Source organism: Aythya ferina, assembly GCF_964211825.1.
Source record: "Aythya ferina genome assembly, chromosome: 29".
NCBI classification, from domain to species: domain Eukaryota; kingdom Metazoa; phylum Chordata; class Aves; order Anseriformes; family Anatidae; genus Aythya; species Aythya ferina.
This window is the reverse complement of record NC_140326.1, coordinates 172,501-197,902: the sequence shown is the minus strand read 5'-3', so window position 1 is coordinate 197,902 and position 25,402 is coordinate 172,501. Positions and strand designations below refer to the sequence as shown.

The 25,402-nt window shown below is 42.1% G+C and overlaps 2 protein-coding genes across 4 annotated transcripts in view; one reads left to right on the top strand and one right to left on the bottom strand.

Annotated features, from left to right (window-relative positions):
* LOC311424855 (GON-4-like protein) overlaps positions 1-7,493 on the bottom strand; it is a 30,557-nt gene extending 23,064 nt beyond the window's left edge. The window contains exons 1-8 of one of the 2 annotated variants that reach the window (XM_084500297.1): positions 7,035-7,493; positions 4,855-5,016; positions 3,902-4,098; positions 2,767-2,841; positions 2,378-2,428; positions 1,917-1,967; positions 1,032-1,127; positions 704-808 (exon numbers count right to left, since the gene is read on the bottom strand). In XM_084500297.1, the coding sequence (XP_084356423.1) occupies positions 704-808; positions 1,032-1,127; positions 1,917-1,967; positions 2,378-2,428; positions 2,767-2,841; positions 3,902-4,098; positions 4,855-5,016; positions 7,035-7,392 (1,095 nt within the window). In that variant the 5' untranslated portion in view covers positions 7,393-7,493. The remainder of the gene's footprint in view (positions 1-703; positions 809-1,031; positions 1,128-1,916; positions 1,968-2,377; positions 2,429-2,766; positions 2,842-3,901; positions 4,099-4,854; positions 5,017-7,034) is intronic. The other variant, XM_084500296.1, reaches the window with a different exon arrangement.
* Positions 7,494-8,004: 511 nt separating this feature from the next.
* On the top strand, positions 8,005-21,807 carry SYT11 (synaptotagmin 11). 2 transcript variants are annotated; one of them, XM_084500310.1, is made up of 4 exons: positions 8,005-8,170; positions 12,697-13,520; positions 16,819-16,939; positions 18,763-21,807. In XM_084500310.1, the coding sequence occupies exons 1-4, from the start codon at positions 8,137-8,139 to the stop codon at positions 19,071-19,073; spliced, it is 1,290 nt and encodes a 429-aa protein (XP_084356436.1). In that variant the 5' UTR covers positions 8,005-8,136; the 3' UTR covers positions 19,074-21,807. The 2 variants fall into 2 exon arrangements, with proteins under 2 accessions (XP_084356436.1, XP_084356435.1); XM_084500309.1 differs by having other exon boundaries at positions 16,819-16,942.
* The last annotated feature ends 3,595 nt before the right edge of the window (positions 21,808-25,402 follow it).

Here is a 25,402-nt window from a genome sequence, read left to right as displayed (position 1 = left end):
ATGGCCTGTATTACACTCACTTTGATTTTCAGAAAATACAAATTCACTACTTAATGAGCTTTCAGGAAAGGAGACATTTGGAAATGGTCAAATGCTGGAAAGTTTCAGCATTCAGATTTATCATCTCTAGTTATGCCAGTATTTGTGGCACACACCCACCCTTTCCCAAAACAGTCCCACAGTGAGTTAACTTGGAAATATCAGTACGTTATTATTATTTCTCTGATTCCAATGCCAACGGTCAGTTCTCACAGTTGCTTTCTGATTCTTGTCTGGTGATACTCACTCCCTGTCAGCTCCTATCATACTGCATACTCTTTCCACTGATCTGATAGTGCATACATCACTACAAATACTTTCATGCTTTTATGAATATCACCATGCCCTCCTGAGCCAAGCACAGAAAGCATTTCTCCCTCAAAAATAATCAGAAAAATAAACATTATCTGAAAAAGAAGCAGATTGTTTCCATTGGTAGTGCTTTTTTTACAGATTTGCATTTATTTTTGACTAAGCTTTTTCTGCAATGGATGAACTTAACTGCTTACGCAGGAACCATTGCAGTGGGACCCCAAATCTACAGAGCACCTGTAATGCTACTACAACTTAAAACAACAGTATATATTTTTGCTTTCTTATTAATGATTAAGGAATAATGACTGAAGATTTTTTTCTTTAGAAACAAAAACTCTTGCAAGCTTACCTCACAGAGTGTCCCTCCCTCTTCATCAGATGATCGCCTTGTCCTAGATCGTTTTGCTCCCCGAGGAGAAGAAGCAGTGCTCTCTACATCACTTTCCAGTAAACTCTATAGTGTAAGAGATACAGAACACAACCAATCATGCTTCAATCAAGACCTGCTTCAACTAATATTCCAAAGACGCTTCTTTACCCAAATAATACAGCATTGAAGAAAGATTACAAGAAACTCTGGGGTGATTTACAATCATTCGTGTGTTAAAATAGAGCATCCTGTGGCCTTAAACATGCAAGCTCCATGCTGAACAGATCTTTGTACAAGTTACATTTACCTCTTCTGCAGTCTCATCTTCATCCTCATCATCAGGCTGGTATTCCTCATCAGATGAGTCGTCTTCCTCAAGAGGAATGTCCACAAACTGAGGAGGCTGCAACAGAACAGAAGAAAGGTGACAACTTTTTATTGGCAAGATAAAGCATTGCACTCTAATGGTACACTATCTGATCAAATATATACAACAGCTGAGGAAATAAAAATGAAGCTCACAAAGGAAGGAGACTACAGAAAGAGGCAGAAGAAACCAAATATATTACTAAAGTAAAATTGGTAAAGCAAGTTAAGTGGTATGAAAAGGTATGAGAACAAATGATTTATTATTTATACAATGGAAACATTACATAAGCAGACACTTTCTCAAGGATGTGTTTCTTCTACTTGAATGGCCATTCATTCCTGCTCTGCTGCTGAATCCCCTCTACTTCTAAATTATAAGTCTTTTGGAGAGGCAGGTCTTATGCCAAAAATTGAGATCCAAGCCACATTTCCTGGTAGTCCTAAAATATGTGTAACAATCTCAGGGAGGAGCAACTCACAGCATGAGACCTGGGCAGCAGCATTCGTTATCAGGCATTTCATCCAGGTAGAGGCTGCTGCAGTACCAAAACAGGGAGCTGGATCAAGTAGAAGAAGAGACCCCTTCCTCTGGCATGCCATCATTCCTTCGTGTTCTGCAGTTCCCCTGCAGGCAGCTCTTTTGGGTTCTCTGCACACTTCTACTTTAGCTGCCTTGTCCTTCCCTGCATAACCCGTTCACAATGCTGGTCGCTGATACTCCCAACATGCTAGAGGCAAGTCTGTTCCAGTCCACCATTAAGATTTACTGCTAAGTAGGGCGTCTCTAGCATGGACTCCAATTTCCCAGCAGTAGCTCACTTACCTTTACCTCATTTGCCTTCTTAATTGGAGAAATATTCCATGTTGGAATCACCTAAAGATAGACAAAACATTTTTAACTCTACGAAAAGCATGCTTTTGCATGGCTTAGATAACCAATTTTATCAAATAAGTACTTGAGCTTGAGATCTTATTCTCCAAAGTAGCTACATAACAGACTTTGAACAAATGTTTTCTAAACCACCCATGGGATCTCTACAGGCAGTAACTTTAGTATAACGGATACTGTTAATTCACTGCATTTTCTAACTCTGTCCTGGTTCTGTTCTGCTCATCTAAAATGATTATTTTTTACATTGTTGTATCAAAAAATACATGCACAGAATTCACCTTTTCATTTTAAGAATATGAAAAGCATCCATGATATTTCTAAAAGAAGCCCCAAAAACCAAAGCCATTAGGGTAGGGGAAGGGTGCAATAACGAAAGCAGATGAGCTACTTACCACTCCTTTCTCCACAACTTCCTTCAGTTTGGAACGAGTCATTTTGGGTTCCTGAGAGTTTGAAACAGAAAACCACAACCTGCTCAGCTATTTTTCTTAACTGTAACCTTTTCCACAGCAACTGTTTACTAGAAGCTTTTTCTCATTTTTGAATTCATTACCTTTAAGACATCATCAGTAACATGAAAAATAATCCCTGATAATTCTGTTTCATGATTTACACTCAGACATGACTCACTTGATGCAGGTGCCAAATCTGGTTGTGAAGTGTAAATTATACTACCTATTCTCCTCCTACTACATCATGACACAGACCAAGAAGGTAGACTGGTAAAGGAATCATCATATGAATAGACAAAAACTGTGGAAAAAATAAGTTTTTTACTTACAAATAAAGGTATATCTTCTGTCTCACTGATGGCTGCTTTCATCATGGCAACCACATGCTCATTTGTGATCACTTCCTGCAGGAAACACACAAAATGAAAAAGTCTCCCTTGCATTCTGTTAGTTAAAAAGAAGCAGACTTAACGTTGAAATAAAACAGTCAGAACCATGATGGAGAAATAGTGAATGTACAATAAATGTTGCAATTATGCTGTGAAAAAGACTATTCAGTGATATGACAAGAAAATATAAAGTGAGCACAGCAGTGATACAAACATTTGCACTGCATTTTCTGTGAACGCTCCAAGGAGAAAATTGAAAGCCAAAGGAAAGAAAATGGTGTAAATAAAAGTCCACACTGGCTTCCCTTCCCTCCTGTCACACAGCCAATTTACAATTTTACAGTGTGTTGGTCCCCTCCATGTAAGACACATAGTTGCAACAGAAAACTTAAATCCTTAAGGTCCCATGGGCTTGCAAAACAGTAAGGGTCTAACTCTCCAGGGAAAGTATCTAATGATCTACTCTTTGAAACATTGTGCTGTATCATTTCAGAGAACACTGGATATATTTGAAAAGAAAAAAATATATATATGTGAAGGCCTAGGAGACCTAGTATCAGTGACTACATTTTCAGAATGCCACCACGAGGTTCCAGGGAAGGTAGGCACCTGTGAGATGTTTACAGGCCACATGACAAAGAAAGACATTAACTTATGGCACTCACACAAAAACAGCTGGTGAATCTGCCTGAAAGAAGGGTCATGTCAGTCTCCAGTTTGTTTTCCACATGGATTGCAAAACATGAAAATATTTGACATCACCTGGACTAGAACAGTACTAGATGGAGAAAAGAAATGCACAATTTTTGATCCTGGGGAAAACAAATAGCATTTCTCTCCAGAAACTGCTCATAGGACAAACTGAAAGATACGCAACTGACATATACATAAACCTGGAACCAGAAGCATTAATTTTAGTTAATCACGTCAGTGAATTCAGTTCACTCATACTACTGCTATCAGGGTACAGTAAAACAGACCCATCTGTCACAAAGTGGAAGTCAGGGACCCACTAATAAAGCCAGGTAACTCGTACGTACATAACTTGTATGTTTGCTGTATTAAACGCACTCACATGTAGGATGTTTCGCACATTGACAACTGTCAGGTTATGCTGCTTAGCACCGTCTTCTAAGGTGCGATCAAGGGTATCATCCAGTTTGATGTCGCAAGACAGAGAGCCCTCCTCTTCTTGACTTTTCCCTTCCCTCTTCCGTTTGTTTGCTTTCCTCCTCCTCTTTCTTCTCTCAATATCTTCTCCATCTTGCTCCTCTGAAAATTAACAATGAAAATTAAAAATCTAAAAACTCAGATAATTCACATCCAGCACATTCAAACAGCATGAGTTTTTTTTTTTAATTAAAAAAATAGAATTATGTAGATTCTAAAGTGACAACAGCTTGCCAACAGCCGATAATGAAATCTTCCAAATAGAAAAGGCCATAAGAGCTAGAAGCAGTGGTTTTGAACAAAGAATTCAAGTTCTGTAGGACCTGAGCAAGTCACACTAGTCAAGCAAACAAAGGTTACATATCTGATACCTCTACTGACTGATTTTAAAGAGTAGTCTCAGCACCCCTTCTACACTTTTCCAGAAGGAGCTGTTTTAAGTATGTGGTCAAGATTAAAACAGCAGCAAAACTACAGGCCCAACGCAGCAAGACTTAAAATGTTTCCCAAGCAGTGCTGTTTTGCTGATTCAGGGAAATGAAAGCAGTCAGAACTTTCTCTGAAGGAAAACAGACTTTTTAGTAACTGAAAAACGCGGAGATCAACTCCAGCAAGTTTCACTTGAATACTAGTGGTTTTGTGAATTCAGAACACATAATGAAAGTGAAATTTCAGAACACAAGATAAAAGCTTCAGAACACATTGCATTTGAACACTCCCCAACGTGGCACACATATACATCCCATGTTCCTTGTCTACCATACCACGTCAGATGTCTGCTCCTTGCACAAAGCTAACCCAATGGAACAAACAGCCCCAAACTCTCATTTTCCTCACCAGCCTGCTGGGGACACTCACCAGTTCTGGTGTTCTTCAATGGCTTCATCATGGTAGGACTTCTAACAGCCAGCTGTGAAGAACTTCTCGCTGGAGACTCCTGCGCTGCAGACTGGTTGTCAGGCAGATATGGATCTCTCTGCAAATTTACTGCCACCTCTGTATACAGCTTAGGAGTTTTCCCTGTAAACAGTATACAGGAGGCTGTAGTCAGATACGCCATACGGACACAAATAAGCAAAGTTAAAAGGCTGCTACTACAAAAAATTCATCCTTACATCTGTTAAACCAACTGCACAAGTCATGCTCCCTCACCCAGTTTGTGAAAGAGATCCAGGTACACTGAACACTTCAACAACAGCAGTCCCACGTTACTGTCCTCCAGAAACAAATCCAGGTGAAGCAATGCTCACCTCCAGCTATTTCAGTCTCGCTACCTGCATTATCAGTTTTGCACAGCTGTGCTCAAAACCATCCCTGTCAAATGATCTAACCACCAAAAAATAGTGATTTCTTTGAAGTGTGGTTGCTTTCCCTGTTGAATAAACAGGGCTGCAACAACACAAGTTAACAGCTAGGGGCAAGCACTCCTTCACCCAGTCAGAACAGCCTTGTTGACTGCAACCTTAGCATGCACTTTTGTTGTTACCCTGGGCTAATTTCAGACTGTACTGCTGCTGAGAGGTCCAACGACATTCCTTCCCACTCCCATTCCGCACGGTTCTGGAAGTTAAGTAGGCCGGGATAGCAACTGTAAACTGACCACTATGCCAGCACAAAATCAGCTTTCAGTCAAATCAGCAAGCTAAATCACAGCAGCACAAGAAGCAGAGACAACACTTCTCACAAGCAAATAAGGAAGCACTGTCCTTTTTTGCTGCAGCCTGTAGTTTGATGCATTTACAATTAATATAAAATGTAGCTGAAACCTGAGGTTTCTTGAAAACCTTCAGTCAGGATGAAAACAATGTGTCTTCTAATAAAACCAGCTCTCCCATCCCACAGCATTTCCTGCTTTGTGCCTGCACAGCTATTTGTGTAGTCACACACTAAATAAGATCAAGGGGTTGAACCATACAGAGAGGAAAAAACACCCCCCCCCCTTTTCTTTTCTTTGCTAAATCAATTTTCCAATTTCATTGAATTCAGAGACAAAGATGTATGCCAGGAAAAGAAAAAGATGAATACAACATGCAGTTTGGGAAGACAGGACCACCACTTCTGTCAACAGACAAAGAAAATCTGAGCTACAAAGTGAGCATCATTTTGATCATGACCACCTCACCTCTTACACAAGGTCACACATCACAGTTTCACCAGGTAAACCTCTGAGCAAGCAAGGTTTAACGCAGCCTTTTTTACACCAACTTCCAAATCATCTCTTTCCACAGCAAACTTGTAACTTTGTAAACACAGGTCCTACTTCAATGGCTCTCCTAAGGGGTCAGAGTAGAGTCCCACACAAGTGCCACTCTAGACTAAATCTTCTGAGAATGAAAACAAGGGTGGATAAAAAAAAATAAAAAATAAAAACCGGGACTTTTAGAGGAAGCAGCTTGTACTTTTAAAAGTCTTTACACCTCAGTAGCAAATCACTTCTTTTGAAAAACTAAATGCCAAACAATTCTTTCAGATCAAAGCTCGAATTTACAAAGACTTGTGTAAAGACCAGCTGAAAGTCAAATACCCTGCACAACAGATTTTTTTTTTATGACAGTTATTATTAGGATTGATCACTACACAAGGTCCACAGAAGATTAAACACAAAGATTAGACCAGGAAAATGCGCGTAAAGACTGTAAAATTGGATACTTGAGAAATCTGAAAGAAGCTACTTCAAAAGTGTGCAGTGTTTGGTAGTGCTGCTTAAGTTCTCCATTTGTTTCCTAATATTTCAGGGAGGAAAAAGTAAAAAAAAAAAAAAAAAAAGAAACATTTTAAATTGGAATGCCTTCTAACCTGTACCACTTAAGAACCAATTAAAAAAAAAAAAAAAAAAAAAAAAAAAAAAGGAGAACAAAAGCAAAGAGCAGAGGTTACAAACCCCTCCCGCGGCTCACCCTCACGGCGAGGAGGCCGCAGAGATTCCCTCAGCGCCCCCTCTCCCGGGGGAGCTCCTGGCAGCCCCCCGGCAGCACGAGCCTCTCGCCTCGCGTGTTCACACCGGGCAGCACCGGCGGGATCCCAGCGCACGCATTTACCTTCTCTGCCCCCTTCCAGGTTTTTAACGTCTTCGGCGAGCTCAGCGGCAGAGCACGAATCCTGCGCGCCGGGGCGGCCGTCGGCGCTTTCCTGACTGGAAGCCGGGGCCACCTTCGCGGGGAGCCTCTTTCCGCCCTTAAGGAAAGCCTCCCCGGGTCCCCTCCAGCCCGGGGGCGGCCCGGCGGCCCTGCCCGCCGCCGGTTTCACGGGGGAGCTGCCGTCGACGGCGCCCGCCACCGAGACGCCTCCGGGCGGCTCCCCGTCCTCCCCGGCGCCGCCCCGCTCCCGCGGGCTCTGCAGCCCCGCGACCACCGCTCTCCTCTTCTTGCAGGGCAACATTTTCAGCGAGAGCGACATCTCGGCGCCCACCTAGAAGACAGGAAAGCGGCTGGCCGCGCCGCGGGGCCGCCGGCCGGGCCCCGCCGCCCTGTCCCGTCCCGTCCCGCTCCGCTCAGGAAGCGGAAGCCCCCGTCGGGGCCGCGCGCAGGCGCCGCGCCGCCATGTTGGGGCGCTGAGGGAGCGGCCGCCATGTTGGCGGGGCCGCCAGCCCCGCCGTGACGACCGCGGGGGACCGCAGGCGTCGGGGGGGGGGGGGGGGGACGGAGAAATGAGGGGCGCCGCCATTTTTACGGGGCGGCTGCGTGGTGACAGAGCCTCGCTCCCCGCCTGAGCCTCGCCCCCGCCTCAGCGGGGCTGCGCCGTGCGGGGAGAACCGAGCCGCAGCTCCCGAACGCTCGGAAGCGGCCCCTTGTGTCCCGGGAGCGGGAGCGCCGCCTCCGCAGCCCCCGCACCGCTGCCCCCCGGGGCCTCGCCTCTGCCCGCGGCCCCGTCCCCGCCGCCACCGCCCGCCCGGCTCGGCGCCCGGAGCGCCGCCACTTGCCGAGTCACCGCCGGGCGGCTCCGGGGCGGGGCGAGGCGGTGCGGGAGGGGAGGTGGGGGGGGGGGGGAGGCGGTCCCGGGGCCGGGCGGGGCGTGCGCTGCATCGGGACCAGTCGGCAGCTCCTGCATCCCGGGCGAGGAGCATCCTCCGGGCGGGGGCCGGTACCGCGGCGCCTCCGCACCGGGTTCCGCATATTCGGTCGCTCCGGCTTATCCCGGACCATGGCGGAGATCACCACCGTCCACCCCAGCTTCGGTGAGTGGGGCCGGGCCGCGCGGAGGGCCCCGCTCCTTCAATTCCACCCCCGAGCCCCCCCCCCCCCTCCGCCAGTGCTGAGCCAGGCCCTGCCTGGTGCCACCGCCGCACCCCACCCTCCCTCCCCCCCCCCGCCTCACAGCGACGGCCCCGTTGGCGGCCAACACCCCAACACCCACCGGCAGCCGGGGCTCGCCCCCCCCGCCGAGAGGATGCGAACGGAGCTGGAAGAGCCCCGCTGGGAAGAGCGGGAGCCCCGCGGCTCGGCCCGGCCGCCGGTACCGCGATGCCTGGGCCCGGCCGCGCCCCAGCCTTTGTCTGCGCCTCCCCGCGGGCCGCCGGGGGCCGCGGGAGCGGCTGCGGGCCCGGCAAGGCGGTGCCCACCGGGGGAGGGGGGGGGGGAGGGCGGGGACGGTGCGGGGGGGTCCCCGAGGCGGGGGCGGCGGCAGCCTCCGGCCGAGCGAGGCCCCCCGGGGCTGCGAGGAAGGCGGCGGGCAGCCCTGCTAAATCATCGCCTGCGAGACGGCCCCGAAGTGCCCCCGCACGGCCACGCGTGGGCCCCGCCGTGGCTGCGGGAGGTGTTCGCGGCCGGCTGGGCCGCCGGCAGCACCGTCTGCCTGCCTCCCCACCGACCGCGAAGGTGCTCGTGCTGTCCCCGCAGGGCCTGGTGTTACGGCAGCTGGGGTGTGCGTCAGGTTGGTTTCTCCAGCCTCGCAAATTCAAATTGCTGCCTCTTTCTGTCCTCCAGCGATGGACTGACCTTCCCTTCCAGCTGTAAGGCCCAAGAGTTAAAGCACGGTCACTACATTTCCTTTAAATTCTAAAACGCTTTATAATAATAATCCATGCTATACCATTTATCTAATATGCGCATTTACCTTTTGCATCTTTCCTGGAACCCGAGAGCCTCGTACTGCCATAATTCAGCTGCTGGCCACCGGTGTCCATTAGGGTATAATCAGCAAACACCAGTATTAAAAAGAAGTTTTCAATGATTTTTCATTAATTGAAAACATCGTTCCATATCCCAAAAAGTTAGTCAGTAGTTCAGTTAAATCTTAGCATCACATCAGAACAAAGATCTCATCTACAAATTTTGAATAAAAAAAAGTTATTTTTGATAGAGGGGACAAAATAGGCTGCTGTGTTATTTAAAATGGGCATTCAAAACACTATTCTGTGCAGAACCTTCAAAAGCTACACTAAAGTATTTTTTTAGGTAGCTTTGTATCTGTGCAGCTTAAAACTATAAGGAATTAGGGAAAAATTTCATGAATGTATGGAAAGATTACATAAAGTAGGAGTCTTCAGCCATGAAAAGAGAGGTGCCAGAAGAAGCACAGAGCAAGTAGGGAGTGATCATTTCTTACTCTTTCTTTCAATATAAGAACAGGCATCAAACGAAGTGAGGTGAGGTAGGCTCAAAATTAAAGCAGTTGATTATTCAGGCCACATAACTAAGCTGAGGAACTCTTTGCCACGAGGCATTGTAGGAGCCAAATTCAGGAGATCAGACATTTTGATGGAAGACAAATCGCAGAGACTCAGCTGACGCTTCCTAGTGTGACTGCTGGTTGCTTCTTCTAAGATCGTGTATCAGGAAATAAAAGGTACAAGAGCTGATTCTTTCAGGACACACTAGAAACAAAATCCACAAAAACTGAGATCAGGACAAGAAAGGAGTTTCAGCACTTGTCTTTTTTTGCATATGCACTGAAGCTTATTGTATCTGTATATGGCTGAATTGTACTGTATTCAAATTGGCTGTTAAAGACCAATTGCCTCATTTCAAGGAACATTAAATAACAAAATAAAGATATGCATATTACTGTTTAGTTAATGTTGTCAATACCTCTTGCTTTAGTTATTCCTGTCCCATGACTGTGCTTGGCAGTAGGGCCTAAGCCAGATCTATCTGTGGAGTTGGTCACCGTGTGAACGATATCCAGCCTCAGTAAGGGAAGATTTCTATCTAATTAAATGTGATTCTCCTAATTCTGCAAAAAGGAGGCGTATTGTTACTTGAAAATCGCAGTTTTCCCTCAGTTTATCAGATAATCAGGTTATAGTCTGCTGGTCTTGTCCTCAGGACTAGTAACCCGAATGAAAAATAATGTAGAAAGAACAGAGAAGATAAAAAATTAAGATGCTCTCTGCAGTTTCAGGTATGAGTTTGGAAGATTATTTTCTGTTGCTTAAGGTACAGAATGAAATTAAGAAAATCAGACAAGTTTATCTTTTGTACCGGCTGTTGCATTTAGCTATTGTCATGGCAATAATTTTTTTTTGTTTTCTATTCTACTGTGGAAACAATTTGCAAAACTTGTGAAGAAAAAGACAGGGCTAGATGGGTTTGTCTTCCACAAAAAATTTGCTTCAATAATTAGTAAAGCAATAACACAATAATAATGATACCAATACCGTAATTGCCAAAGTAATACAGTAATATAAAAACATTGCTTTTAGTAACAAGTAAATTTTTAACCTTAAGATGTTTAGACTATACAGAAAGGTAAACACCTCAGAATCAGTGGATTGTTTACTTTTTAGATGAATTTAATTTCTAACTCCTACTTATTCCTTCTCAGTTTAAGGGGGTCAAGGAAAGTCTTGCAGAAGGCATCTGTCCAGCAGAAGATATGAATGTTGCAAGAATTAAAAACCAATTTGAATATTGTGTGTAGGGAAGGAAGGGAGTTGCTTCAGAGAGGGAGCAGTTCTATGACAACTGCAGTAAAGGTGTTTGCAAAATGCCTTCTGCGCTGTGCACTACTGGAGGAGGAGTGTCTGGGCTCAGAGGCACCCTTCCTTTTCTCCCAGCTTATTATACTACCCACAGCTAGCGTGCAAGCACCTCAATGCAATCATTCGCCTGTGTTGGTCTTCTTTTGATTAGCCGTGGAATAATCTGCTGCCCTGAAAGGAGGGATTGTCTCTGCAGTAATTGGGCCAGAAATCATTCGGTATCGATAGCACGATGTCACCAGTAGGAGTGCTGATGAAGATAAGGCGCTGTGGTTGCTTGGTGGGTTTTGCCATTGCTGTGTGCGCTAGGCTCTTAATTTAACGTCTGGCCATTAGAAGAGAGAAATCGGGTTGCTGAGGCCCGTTTGAGCATCTCCGGTGCGTAGTCTCCCCAGGCTGTCAGCCCCTCTGCAGTGTTTGGCCGTCCTTACTGTGAATTCCCTCCCTCTAATTTCTCCCTGTATTTCCCAGTGTTACAGTCTGTGTGTGGTGCTCTTCATCCCTTTGCTGTAGGGGGGGTCTGAGAAGAGCCTAGCGCTGTCTTCCCACTAAGAAAGTGAAGACAGCAAAAAGATCTCTTCCTTTTCCTTCTCTTTTATGACTGAGCATACCCAGCTCTTTCAATCCATCCTCATCTTCCATCTGCTCACCATTCTCCATCCTCCATCTGCTCCAACTCTAATTATCTTGGTGGCCCTTGACTAAATTTCTTGAATACATCGATATAATGTACTGGAGAAATCAAAACTCCTGGTTTCATTCTGGGGAGGTTTCAATACCTCCCCAAAGTCAAGTGTTATAAATAGAAAATAACTAGCATGGTTGCTAGAAATTAATGCAGTGCCTTTTTATTCTGGCCTGTCATTGCTGAAGAATCCAACTGACAAACTCTAGAAAATATCAAATAATCCTGAAATACAAATACAGAATATTCTGTCTGTTGGTTTTGAACATTAGATTTTTCACATTAAAAGGAGTCTTGGTAACAGTGGGGTGGGAAGACTTCTGTCAGCAGCTGCCAGCTCATCAAAAGCTGAAAGAACGTAAATAGCAATACTGGGGTGAAAAAGCAGAGAAGTGTTGAATGCAACGCAGAAGAACAGCTAGAGAGCAACCTCAACTTTTGGGTGAGACCAGTGCGACCACTACATTCGTGCATCACCCACTTTCCTAGAGGAGGCTGTGGGAATGGTCAGAATGAAAAGTGGGGGAAAAACGATCCAGCAGCGTGATACAAATCGTCATCATGTTAGAGGGACATTCACACACTGTCCCTTTCTCTTATACAGCTCAGCTCAGGGTCATATTCACCCCCCACCAGAAAGAAAAAAAGTAAAAAAAATAATCTATCCAAGGTTTAAATTGTTCATAATGGATAAGAACAGATCCAGCGTTTTGTCTGTAGTTATCGTTCCCTTCCTGTTGTTAAAATAGAACTGTGCAATGTTTTTAAACAGGGCACTACATAAAAAAGAGACTCTCCTGCAAATCAAGGAATTCTATTCGTGTGGAGCTATGTTACTGCTGGTAATAGGGGAGATTGGTTTTAGCAAGATCAGGAGATCTGCCGAGAGTAAAACTTAGGTCAGTAGGAGTGCAAAATGTCTCCCACACAGGAACACAGAAGTTACAGGAAGTCACTTTTTACTCTGGGGAAGCTTTGATACAAAGGTTATTGAGTAGTATCCTATAGATTTTCTATCCAGATGCGTCAGCTCCTGTAGGGCTATGGCAAGCACAAAGGTACAAGCTATCTCCTCACTGCCTTGTCTTCCCTACAGATGTCTCTCCAGTTGTGGCAGGCCTCATTGGTGCTACTGTCCTTGTGGTTTCTGTCTCAGTAACAGTTTTTGTGTGGACATGCTGTCACCAGCAATCAGAAAAAAAGCACAAAACCCCACCATATAAGTTCATTCACATGTTGAAAGGCATCAGTATCTATCCGGAGACCTTGAGTAACAAGAAGAAAATTAACCGAATCCGGAGAGACAAGAACGGCACTCCTAAGGAGACTGGAAGGGGAAACATTTTGGTGGATGCTGCTGAATCTGGTTTAATAGGGTCTGATAAAGCTTCAGACGGGCCAAATGCAGCTCCCCACATTGATCAGCTTCCAATAAAAGTAGATTATGGAGATGAACTAAGTCCAGATCAAAGCCTCACCCCGGGAGGAAGTAAAACTTCCTCCCCGTCTTCTCCAGGGGACGATGTCATGTTGGGAGAACTGACTTTCTCAGTGGACTACAACTTTCCCAAAAAAGCACTGGTAGTTACCATTCAGGAGGCTCATGGGCTACCAGTTATGGATGAACACACTCAGAGCTCTGACCCATACATCAAGATGACAATTCTTCCAGACAAAAGGCATCGAGTGAAGACTCGTGTCCTTCGCAAGACACTGGACCCAGTCTTTGACGAAACCTTCACCTTCTACGGGATCCCCTACAGCCAGCTCCAGGATTTGGTGCTTCACTTCCTGGTGTTGAGCTTTGATCGCTTTTCTCGAGATGATGTGATTGGAGAAGTCATGGTGCCCCTTGCGGGAGTGGATCCCAGCACTGGGAAGGTTCAGCTGACCAGGGAGATTCTCAAAAGGAACATACAAGTAAGTGACTTCATGTGGTGTGACTTGAGACTGCTTGCATTATATTTGATTCCAGTTCTTTTGATTCGGGAGCCTCTGTGATCTAGTGAGCAGGAATTCTTAGGCATGAAACCCATTTTTCCACAGATGCATATTATTTTAATAATATATGGCTGTGCTCTTTTAGTTTGGCGGTTCTTTGCTGTGTGGTTATGGAGGTTTGATAATGCATAGACATTACAGAGGCATGCAAATGAGGAATGTTATAATCAACGATGCTAAGAAAAAAGCATGCCCATCTGCAAATAAGGAGCTCATGTGAGAAAGGGACATTTGTTGGTGGCCTGCCTTCTTTCACAGACTGTGTTTGTGGGGGACGGCTAGAGAGACGGGTGCTATGAATAAGTTTTATTGCAGATTCTGAGTAACTATATCCTGCTCTGCAAAGACAAATCTCACTTAAAGAGGGATTCATCTGACCATTTTAGACACCTACATTTGTAATTGTCTGCATCCAAATTTGTTACTATAGGCTGTAAGTCAGTAGAAGAACATCAGCATAGTCATCAGACTTTGACGTATGATTCTTCCTGGCCTGGAGTAGACATCTAAAACAGCTCAGATAAATCCCACCCTAAATGACCCTCTTTTTGTCACCACTTGAGGATGAAGTGTGTCTAAGCTGGTTTTGTCAAATGTAGACATCTAAAATCCAGGTGAAATGAATCCTGTTCTTAGTGTCTCATGCTGTAAACTAGAAAGATAAACAATCCATATAAAATTATGGCTTACGTTAATGAAGATGTCTTCCGTCCTCAGGAAACAATCTCCGCAGGTGATTCAGAGGTGCTGCAGCCTCTGAGCAGCCTTGCAGCCTCCTCTGGCCCCGCTCCAACAGCCCCACATCTGCCTTGTGTTGGGGACCCAGAGCTGGACGCGGCACTTCAGGGGCGGTCTTGGTGAGAGCAGGGCAGAGGGGGACGCCCCCCTTCCTCGCCCTGCTGCTCCACCACATTTGGTGCTGCCCAGGGTGCAGTCAGCTTTCTGGGTTGTGAGGGCGTGCTGCCGGTTTGCAGCGCCTTTTTACATCCAACAGCACCCCAGGTCCTCCTCTGCTATAGGGGGGTGGTACTTAGGTGTTTTTTATTTGGTTTGGTTTTTTGCTTACTTTATTTTTGCTGCCTGTCCTCCAGGTTCAATAGGAAATGTCATTTGGGGTCACTTATTGCCAAAGCATGCTGAAAATTGTTGCTGAGCTCTATAAAACACATCATGCCTTAGAGCAACCGTATTTTACTTGAAGTTTTCTTCTATTTTATGTAGCATTATTTTTTTTTTTAATTTTTATTATTTTTGTAAAGTTATTTAAAGGAGACTTTGTCAGCACCTCAAAACAAACCAAAAGAATCACAATAAGAATGGAGTTCTGGTGTTTGCTTTTCTAAAATTCTTGGGATGCTTTACATTCTGATAAAACAAGTAACTGTTTTAGGTTCTTTTATTGTATTATTTTCGATGCATTGACTATATCTGCTAGAATTTCTAGAAGTAATAGATTAAAAATAGAGGAAAAGATCATGCTAAATAAAAATGGATTTAATCAAGGATGCAAATTATTTAACGTTTCTTAGTAATTAAAGATAGATTTACCTTGGTGTTGGGTGCGCATTGAAAATCTGCATAGTTTCAGAGTGTCAAAACAGCTGTTACTGAACATAATTTTCAGTGTTACAGGAAATTTGAAAATCTGGAATATTGCATTGCTTTTAAAACCCAGTAAATTATTGCACTTACCCAAGCCAGCAAAGATGCCCATTGAAATGAACATTCCCAATAATTTCTGACAGACCATCTAATGCAAATCACATGGAAATTAAATTAGTTTAGAACAAAAGATGCTGACAACATACACCACCAAGGCTACACACATTGTTTTCCCTTCCTCAAAAGATTAAAAAAAATGTTATCATAAAACTTTTACTATCACATTTTCCTTCTTCATGCAGATAACGAGCCTTTTGAGAAGCACCAGACCAAACAACTGCAATAGATAACCAGTGGCCCTGTGTGCTATTCCAGGGTCATTTTCTATATTATTAAGTAGCTAGCAACAGTATGAGAAGGTTATTAAATATTGCTCCCTTCCTAAAAGGGATGGAAAAAGGTACTCCCTTTGTCCATTGTATTCTGGAAGCCAAAATTCTTAATATTTCCTCCTGGGCCAGGAAATCACATATTAGCAATATACTGTATGAAGTTGTGTGTACTCACATCCCATAATTTTGCATACGCAGCAATGGCTGCCGTTCCTTACTTTTGAAAAATTTGTCTTCAAAGTAAACACACGGGAACTACTGAAATAAAGCAATGCTACCCCAGTTAGAACGAACATTTTCTTTGTTTAAGTTTACAAGCAGTTTTCTCCAACTAATTGCAGCAAGAGCGTTTGAAAAACATTGTCCTCCTAGGCGATCACCAGAGCACAGCTCACATTTATTGTAGTGATTTTCCTGGTGGAAGGCAGGAGAATTCTTCCATTTGTACTGTACTGCGGGGCTAAAAGTACAAGGCAGTGATGGGGACACTGCAAGATGCCAAGTCAGAGTTTTGAGCATGCAACTGTACGAGTTGTTGCAGTGGCTCTGCCATCAGTGCTGTTACTGACACCATGCAATCTCATACCCATACTGCTTTCCTCAATTGCAAGTGAACGTAATCTAAATAAACTTAATCTAAATTAGTGTCATCTCAAGGAAAGTTAATGAATACCATCTGGAAAACAAAACTAATAATCTTAATAATGTTACTCTTTGAAAGGTTGTACAGAAAGTTTAATGGAATCGTTTTTTTTCTTTTATCTTCATCCTTTACCTTGGCAGACTCGATTGATGCTGAAACTTTCAAAGTATGCCTACAGAACTTCAGCTACTCTCCAATCTAAGCTACACCAAAAGTCAATGTACAAAGCTGCTAAAACCCACAGCTGTTTCCAGAAGCACACCTCAGATTGTAGCCAGAGCTGCTCTTTTCTCTAAGTATGTCCACCAGGTTTACCCTTAGGAAAACAGAATTCAAGGGGAAAAGCTGTAGCAATGTTTACTTTGCTCAGCAAGCACAGGGTGCAGAGCACAGGATGATTTTTACCTTATGCAACTTCATCTCCTTCTATAGAATTCATGTGGCTAAAGCTAAAAATGTAAGTAAATAGACCACCGAATTTTCCAAATTCTTAGGCATTTAGTGTAGGGAAAGAATTCTGGTGACCTCGAACATTTGCCCATATTTATAAGACCATTTTGTTGCTGTTTCTTTTTCACAGAAATGCATTAGCAGAGGAGAGCTGCAAGTCTCACTGTCTTATCAACCTGTGGCGCAGCGAATGACTGTTGTGGTGCTGAAAGCCAGACATTTGCCAAAGATGGATATCACTGGCCTCTCAGGTAGAAGCTATTTACTCCAGCTCTAAATGTGTTTGCACTCTGCTTCACAGAGTCACACAAGGACATGCAGAGAGCAATTCATAGGTTGACTGATGTATTGGACACCCTTACACAGTTTGGGGGTGCTATAACAAAATGTCACATTGTCGTTTGTAACGTGAAAGAACTTTTAAGTATAGCAAAATACAAGCTGGGTTAGGGGGAGAAGGGAAAGAGAATATATTTTACAAACAGAGCACAGTAGCTGCTGATTGTTGGATGGGAATTGTATTGCAGAAGAAAAATGCTGTGCTCTCTTGAGAGAAGAATCTATCTGACTAGAAGTGATTTTTTTCTAGTCACTGGAAAAGTCACTAGATGTTCAGTTCACTTTCAGATCTTTTTACCTGTCTTATCTGAACATCTTTTGATGGACTGCTTTTTCTCCAACTCTTTGTAAGGGTGATGGATCAGTCTAAGTGACTGAACAGATCAACAGAGGGTTATACAAACAAGACCAAATCTTTCCTTAATGTGTTACTAACAGTTGCATCTTTCTGGCACCATCTAGTTTCATGCGGGTAGCATTTTCTGAATCCAATCAAATCTCTGTGCCTCCATGCTGCCATCAGTCATCATTTCCCTTACCATCATTATGTCCACTAGGAGCTGCACATCCCTCAAATCCTGCCCCTGACAGAAGAGGGTAGAAGAGGGTGGGAGTAAAAGAGTAGGAGATAGATTTGGAATGATCTGTGACATTAAAAACATTTCTGTTTGGTTGTTTGTTGGGAAATTCTGCTGTGTGAAGAGAAGAGCAGCTGTAGTGGCGTTCCTATTCTGCAGTCACAGCTTCTCAGATTCTTGAATCCCCCTAACAAAGGTTTCTTTCTGAATTATGGGAAAATGATTGGAATCAACTTGAGACGTAGTTATTATCTGACTGATACCAAATGTAGTTCTGTTTCTGCAGCTTTTTGAGGTGCACAGAAAAAAGAATGGAGACTAGCTTTAATTCTCTATTGTAGGTCTTAACTTTTTCTCAAAAAAATAAGCTTCCCATGTATGATCTCCAAATACAGGATACATTTTTAGTAACTGTTCTCATACCTGCTGAATCTCACAAGGCTATCACCATTTCCTTATATGATCTTTTTATATTTTTATATGTATTTTTTTCTGAGTGAGATCTTTGTTTCAGTTTTAAGAAGTTAAAATTAATTTTGTGAGCTGGGCAAGTGCCTTCCAGCTTCAAAACTTGCACTATGTGTGAAAAAGGACTGGATGCCAGGTATCTTAATTTTAAACCTAAACAAACATCTGCATAAAGAGCAAGCTGACTGATAAAATAATGAGGCTGGTAGAAAAATGAAGGCATTGTTTTCAACTTTTATTGGTTTTAATACCTTCCACTACAAGTGTTTTCCATCCACAAAATCTTAAAACCATTTTGACACTTTGTGGGACTATTTCCTGAACTTGGGTAAAAATATTTTTTGTTATAGCTGACATTAAAAAATGAAGGTTTTGACCACTTGGACACTGACCTCACCAAAAAGCTACCTGTTTGGTAATTCTAGGCTTAATTACCACAATTTACATGCAATTTGCTTCTCCCAGTTTCCCATACAGGGCTGAAACTTGTAAAGAACATCAAGTGGTAACTTCAAGCTGGTTGCCCTGCAATGAAAAAATGTGCTAACAATACTCCCTTACTGCGGGAGGCGAAGTGACTTGCACAATTAACTTGTAGCTGGCTCAAGTTCAACAAGCTAAACCATATCTATTACCTCAAGGAGCATTACTGGACTGTGTTATTAGTTTGTTTCTCTCTTCTCTGGCAGATCCCTATGTTAAGGTGAACGTTTATTATGGAAGAAAGCGTATAGCAAAAAAGAAGACTCACGTGAAGAAGTGCACTTTGAATCCTGTCTTCAATGAATCCTTCATTTATGACATCCCTGTCGATCTCCTTCCTGACATCAGCATTGAATTTCTAGTTATTGATTTTGACCGTACCACAAAAAATGAAGTGGTGGGACGGCTGATTTTGGGAGCACACAGCATCACCGCAGCTGGTGTGGAACACTGGCGAGAGGTGTGTGAGAATCCTAGAAAGCCAGTGGCCAAATGGCACAGCCTGAGCGAATACTAGCAGAGGTTGCGGCAGCAACAGCTGACTCATAGAACAGACTTAAACTTCGTTTTAGCTGTAGAACTAAACTTTTGTGAGCAGCAGCAGCTGATCGGTTCTCTAGTGATGTGATTTTGCAGGGCACTAAAATTCTAAAGAGCATTAAATTAAAAAAAAAAAAATACCACAAATATATATAACAGTGTAATCACGCTATTGCATGCCTAATACAAACTGAAATTAGTATAACTACCAATATCAAGTTGCAGATTTTAATACAATTATCTGTCACTATGGAAGTTGTGTTTGTGCCGAACTGTCTTTGCTGGTATTCACCAAAATTGGCCTGTCTTTTTTAGGCTTCTCCCAAAGTTTCTGAATTCTGCTGTTTAACCTCTAGTTCCTTGTTAGTTTGCCTGCCCATTGATTCTTGCAGTTCTCTTCTTTACTGGTTTGGGAGTACCAACTGCATTTTCATATAAAGGTGGTTTTGAATTCTGCACTAATGCAAAAGGAAAATACAGGGGAAAATGGCACTTTCCTTCAGAGAAAAAAATAATTAATTTATCAGGTATTCAAATATTTACATTGTGATATACTTGCTATGGAGCTGTAAGGCTACATCAGAGGTTTGCATCTAAAATTCAGACACCAACAAACTGATCACTTTGCATTTGACACATGGAAATTAGCACAGACGTGATCTTACAGATTAATAGAATTGGAGGAACTCCACTATATTACATTTTATTTTACCCTGTCTGTGCATGAAGGGCCTGAGAAAAACAAAAACTGGCATCATTGATTCTTAAGGAAACTCTTGCTGATTATTTTAAACATTAAATCTGAAATTCTACATGATTGGTAAGTTCTGTTGTAATGGCGTAACACTGAGATCAGAAAATAGCTTGTGGAAAAGAGCTTTAAAATGAAAACTTCACCAACCTTCTCTTAAATTCATATCTGAGTGAATTTGCATTACATATGACAGCTCTCAAAAAAAATAACTTAGGGCAAAGTCTGTCACTACAGAACAAAGTCTTCAATAAGTTAATTTTTAGGATTTCAAAGCAGCTTGAGTTAGCTCTTAAACTGTGAATATGACTTAGAACATGCTTACTATTGTCTCCTCTGAAATGTAAAAAAATGTTACTTGATAAATACAACCTGCAGCACTTCAGGCTATTAACCCTGAATAGTCAGTAGTTTTGAACAGAAGTTCATAAAGTTCCAGAAATATGAGTGAAGTTTGGAAAGAGCTGCATTAGATCTCACTGTAAACACACTAGCCTGACATTTTTTTTTAATATCAGATTAATATCTGGGCAAGTGACATGATTTGGCTTCTTACTACATTCAAGCCAGGAAAGGATGATAATTGGCAGCAAATAATGAATTGTAAACATTGCTGGTAAGCTGAGTGTAAATATTCATAACAAGCTGTAGAAATTCAAATTATTTCTGAAGTCTCCAGTGGAAATATAAAGCAGAACTGAGCTTGCGAAGAGGCATGTAGAAGACTGCAAATTTTCAGTATTCATTTAGTTGCATCCAGGCAGCCAGTCTGTTCTGTGCCCTGTGGAATGTAAATAATGTACCATAATTAAAAAAAAAAAAAAAAGAAAAAAAAAAAAAAGATCATTTAACTCATTTACAGGTCTTGACTACTGAATTTTAGAGCCCTCTTGGAAAAATGATCCTTTCCACCTTCTTACTTGTGAAAGTAGAATAATGGAGCAAGTCTTAGTTTTCTTTCCAACCAAAATGTAAAGCAACTGCTGCTGGGATGGCTCTTCATGCGAACAGTTAGCACTTTGTTAGTTGCCAATACTTTGCATTCCTTCCTTAGAAATTATTTTTGGAAAGCTGAATTTTCTCACTCATAACGAGTTACTCATTGAAACTTCCTTCTAGACAGTGTCTTTTTAGCAACTGAAGTTGCATTGAATCTGAAGCTCTCTATTTGTCAGTCTTGCATGGCAGATGGAAGCGTGAACTTTTGTTAGTGATTAATTGATCTTGATCACAAGGATTTTTGCCTGAGGTTATAGTAGATTTTATCTTTGTCTTAAATGCTTTCTAGCTCATGCGCTATTGGTGGCTTACAGCCACAAACAATTCTCCTTTGGAAACTGGTGTAGATCTACTTAACTCCTCATTTTTGCACTAAGCAATTGTGTTGCTGAAGTTTAGGAACTTTTCCTCAGAACTGTGCTTTCCAATGACGCTCCAAACACCTGAATAGAACACACTAACAAAAAAAAAAAAAAAAAAAAGTTCCCTTTTTTCCTTCAGTGTGAAAAGCATGCTTAAGCCTAGATGATCTGTATAAGATTCTTTTAGCTGAAAACAAAAGATGAACTTCTTTGTCAAGGAAACATGCTCAGGGTGAATAGACGTAGGCGATCGGGCAGGTAGAAGTAGCTCCAACACTTCTGGAATAATAGGAAACTGAAGATGTGCAGATATATATATTTTTAAAACGTAAAATAGACAGTAAGTGACAGTGGACTCACTGTAAAATCTCCCAGATGTGGTTATTCTTTACCTTGTGTCTTCTATTGTAAAATTAACTTGGACAGTTACAACTTTGTGTGAAAAAAAAAAAAAAAAAAAAGAAAAAAAGGCAAAAAACCTAACTCAACATGTGTGAAACTGCATAATGCTATAAGCTACTTGACATTATGTAATGCTATCTTGTATGTTGAATTTGTTAACGCACATTGAGCGTACAAATAAAAATTAAATCACTTTATCTGCTGGATGTGCCCTGTTTGACTGTCGGCAACACGTGCATAACTGTACTGAACATGAAGAACATTTTTAGAAGCATGCATTTCTGCTGTATCAGTTCACAGGAAAAGCATACATAAAATCTTCCTCAAAGAAATAAAGAGATAACAAAATCCAGGCAATGTAAGCATAAAAATTAATTAAATGTTAGCATATACAAAAACTATAATCCACACACCTTAGTACATGGGTATAATTTAATATGAATGGATGTTTATTAGCTGGCTAACTTGAACCTAAGTAAAATAAATAAATAAATAAATAAATATCAATGAGCAGAAAAAGATGCAAATTGAATTTTATATTTCTAATCTAGACACATTCCTGGATTCCAAGGCAAAACTGAATTCTTCAGGAACACTTTCGTCCATATCACTGTGTGAGATACACCAGTCTCTCCTAAGTACAGTGATCTGGCTTCTGTAACTGGCTTTTTCTGCAGCTCCACATCAGAATAACATTGCTAGGCACAAAGCCATGCCTATAGAAAATGCCAAATAGCACAGAACACTGAACTGTGTTTCCACAGCAACACAGGCTACAGCAGGCACTTTAATGCTGTACTTCACTCTTTGTGTACTTCCCTTGTGAAAGGGAAACTATCACAAAGGAGCAAGATCCAAAGGTATTTTAGGTGTCTAAATACCTAAAATAAACTTAACGTGAACTTCAGGTCTCGTTTTTAAGGAACGTGATGGTTTCAGTCCACATTTTATGAAATGATTGTTTAATGGTCCAGAAAATTGAATGTGGTCAGTGCTCATCATACACGATTTTCCACCAGAAAGGAACGGCTCACTTTCAAAGGAGGGAGAACCACATCCAAGAGATAAGAATATCACAAACTTTTGTGCTTTGAATTCCAACTGTAAAGTGCACTTTTGGAAGATTTTTGCATGCCTTCTCTAATACAAATGTGCCATAGTGAACATAGTTAACATTCTCGGCAGGAGGTCGAGGCAGCATAGGGGTGCAAAAGGACAGGAAATATTAAGAAGTCGACATGGAAATTCTGCCTCAATTTGACCCACCCTGTCAAAGGTGGGATCTTTGATTCTGGGAATTTTGAACAGTTCTTAAAGGAGGAGGTTAAGGTCAATAGAAAAACTGGAAACTTGGGAAACACTTTACACTGAACGTTAAAAGAACAAACAAACAAACCAAACCAAACAAAACAAACACCTCTTCAACTTGACTCCACTACAAGTTGAAAATGATCAAGGTGCAACAGGTGCCATGACCAAATTCACTGATGTCATTCTCAGCTATTTTAGTCATAAACTTAATAATACTGAGGAGGAAGTTACTGAAATGCTCAAGAAGTTTAATCAGCATGACCTGACTCCTGCTTTGGTGAGGTCTTTCTTAAATTCAGTTCCACCATACAGCTTTATAATGGCAGTCTGACGAGGTGCTTTACACAGAAACCAGAAACATTAGAAGCCACTAACTGCGATGCGGTGAGCCTTGTTACTCGTGCGTGCATTTGAAGCCAACGTCTGACAGCTCAGAAAAGAGGGCTCTGTGCTTTAACAGCTGTACGTTGTTGTCTGCGCTGTGATTGATCCCAGTGTTTAAGCACCGCCAGTTTATCATCACTGTAATAACTGCAGTTAGCAAAGCAGTTGACTCAAACTGCTCAGCCAAAGTGCACAGTCACTAACTGTTTTCTACTGTGGAAGATGTGAAAGCAAAAATCTCTCTGCCCCTCTCTACTTGGCTTCTGTGTCTAATGCTGCATGCCTTTAACAAACATCCCATTTCAGGTTCTTACACCATTCAGCTGAAGCAGAAACAAAAGAATTTGCATTAGAAAAAGAAGAAAAAAAGCAAATAGAATGGGTTTGACAAACCATGAAAAGAGAAATGGTTTTTAGAAAAGCATGGAAGCTCTGCTCTGACTCTCTTCCCACCTTCTTTGGGTCTGAGCGCTGCTGCCATTTAAATCAACGGGATTTTTGCCATTGCTTTCACTAGCAGCATAATTGGGCCCCTCCTTCTCTGACAGCTCCTACCTCACCTAATTCAACAGAGGAGCAGGACTAGTTACCATGGTAATGCGATTTGCTTCTTGATCACACTCTGGGTCAGGGCTCTTTCGGCATTTCCTTTAACAGGCAGAGTCAGAAATAGCTTATCTCTCTCCAAGCCCCCTTCCCTTTCAGGGCAACCAGACCCATCTCTGGGCAGTGCCTCATGTTTTAGGCCTCTCTTCCCACCCTGGTTAAAATGCAGCTTTTGGATCTTAATCATTTAAAAAGACGCTTTGAGACAGATGAAACAGCCCCAACACTAGTACTGTTACTGTTGAAATTTAACAAATCTTTACTAGTAGCTATTTAAAGTTAAGCTCTCTCAGAACCTACAACACCAGAAAATTGTGATGTCTATACACAGGTCTGTAACGTCAAACCTGCCTGGTTTTCTTTCAAGTGCTTTGTCTGAATACCTGTTCTACTTTCTTCTTTCTGTGATCCTTGAGAAGATCCTTTATCTCCCAGGCCAGTCAGGAAACATGACAGGAAAGGAAAAACATACCAAGAAATAAGTAGGAGAAAGTAAGAAGATAACTGAAGGGAAATGATGGGAAAAGGAGGAGGGAGACAAAGCAGCAGAAAGGCAAGCACTCTTTGAGGCCATTTGGTTTGGGTTTAGTTTAATTTTCAGCAAATTTAGAATCTGTTCCTTTTGCTACACTTCCTTCACTCTTAAGTTTGACATATTTCCTTAAGATATGCAAGAAGGAACCTTCCAGGGGGAAACCCTCCCTAACTGGATGTTTGGGTTAGGGGTATGGTTCAGGTCAGAGTTTAGGGTTAGTGTTACAGATAGGTTTGTTATGTTTTAGGGAACATTAAGATTATCATCCATGAGTGTAGTTTTAGGGGCCATTAGGGTTAGGGGCCATTAAAGTTAAGGGTCAGCTTTAGATATTTATACTATGGATTTTTTACATGTATGTAATATACATAATTATATAATATTACTATATTTCTTGTAATTATTTTTTTTTTTTTTTTTTTTTTTCCTATATATCAGTAAAAAAAAAAAGGGGGGGAGGGGGGGAAAGAAGGTCTGGGGATCATGGGGAAAAAAAAAAATCTATAAAAGGAGTGAATGCAAAAGATGACCTTGCGCAAAAGCTGCACTTTGCAGACAGAAATCTAATAGTAAGGCTTTACAGAATATCATCTAATCATACTGGATGCTAACAGACCGAACAGGTAGCTTGGCCATCACCGACCCATACCTTTTCTAAAGTTATCAATATTATCTGCAGAGAATATTATTTCCTTGCAACTCCAACATTAGTCACAATATGGCCCCAGAAGAAGTTCCACCTTTTCTAATTATATTTTCAAAGTGCTGTAGTCTCTTCTTTGCAATAAAAAGGAAAAAAAAAAAAAAAAAGGAACCAAAGGAACCAACAACCCAACCACACAACTGTCCTTTGGGATCTTATGGCAGGATTGGTTTTACTGGTTGATGAGTGTTAGTGTGACCATGCTTAGGCCATGCAATAAGGTTGTTTTAATAAGACTTTTTTTTTTCTTTTC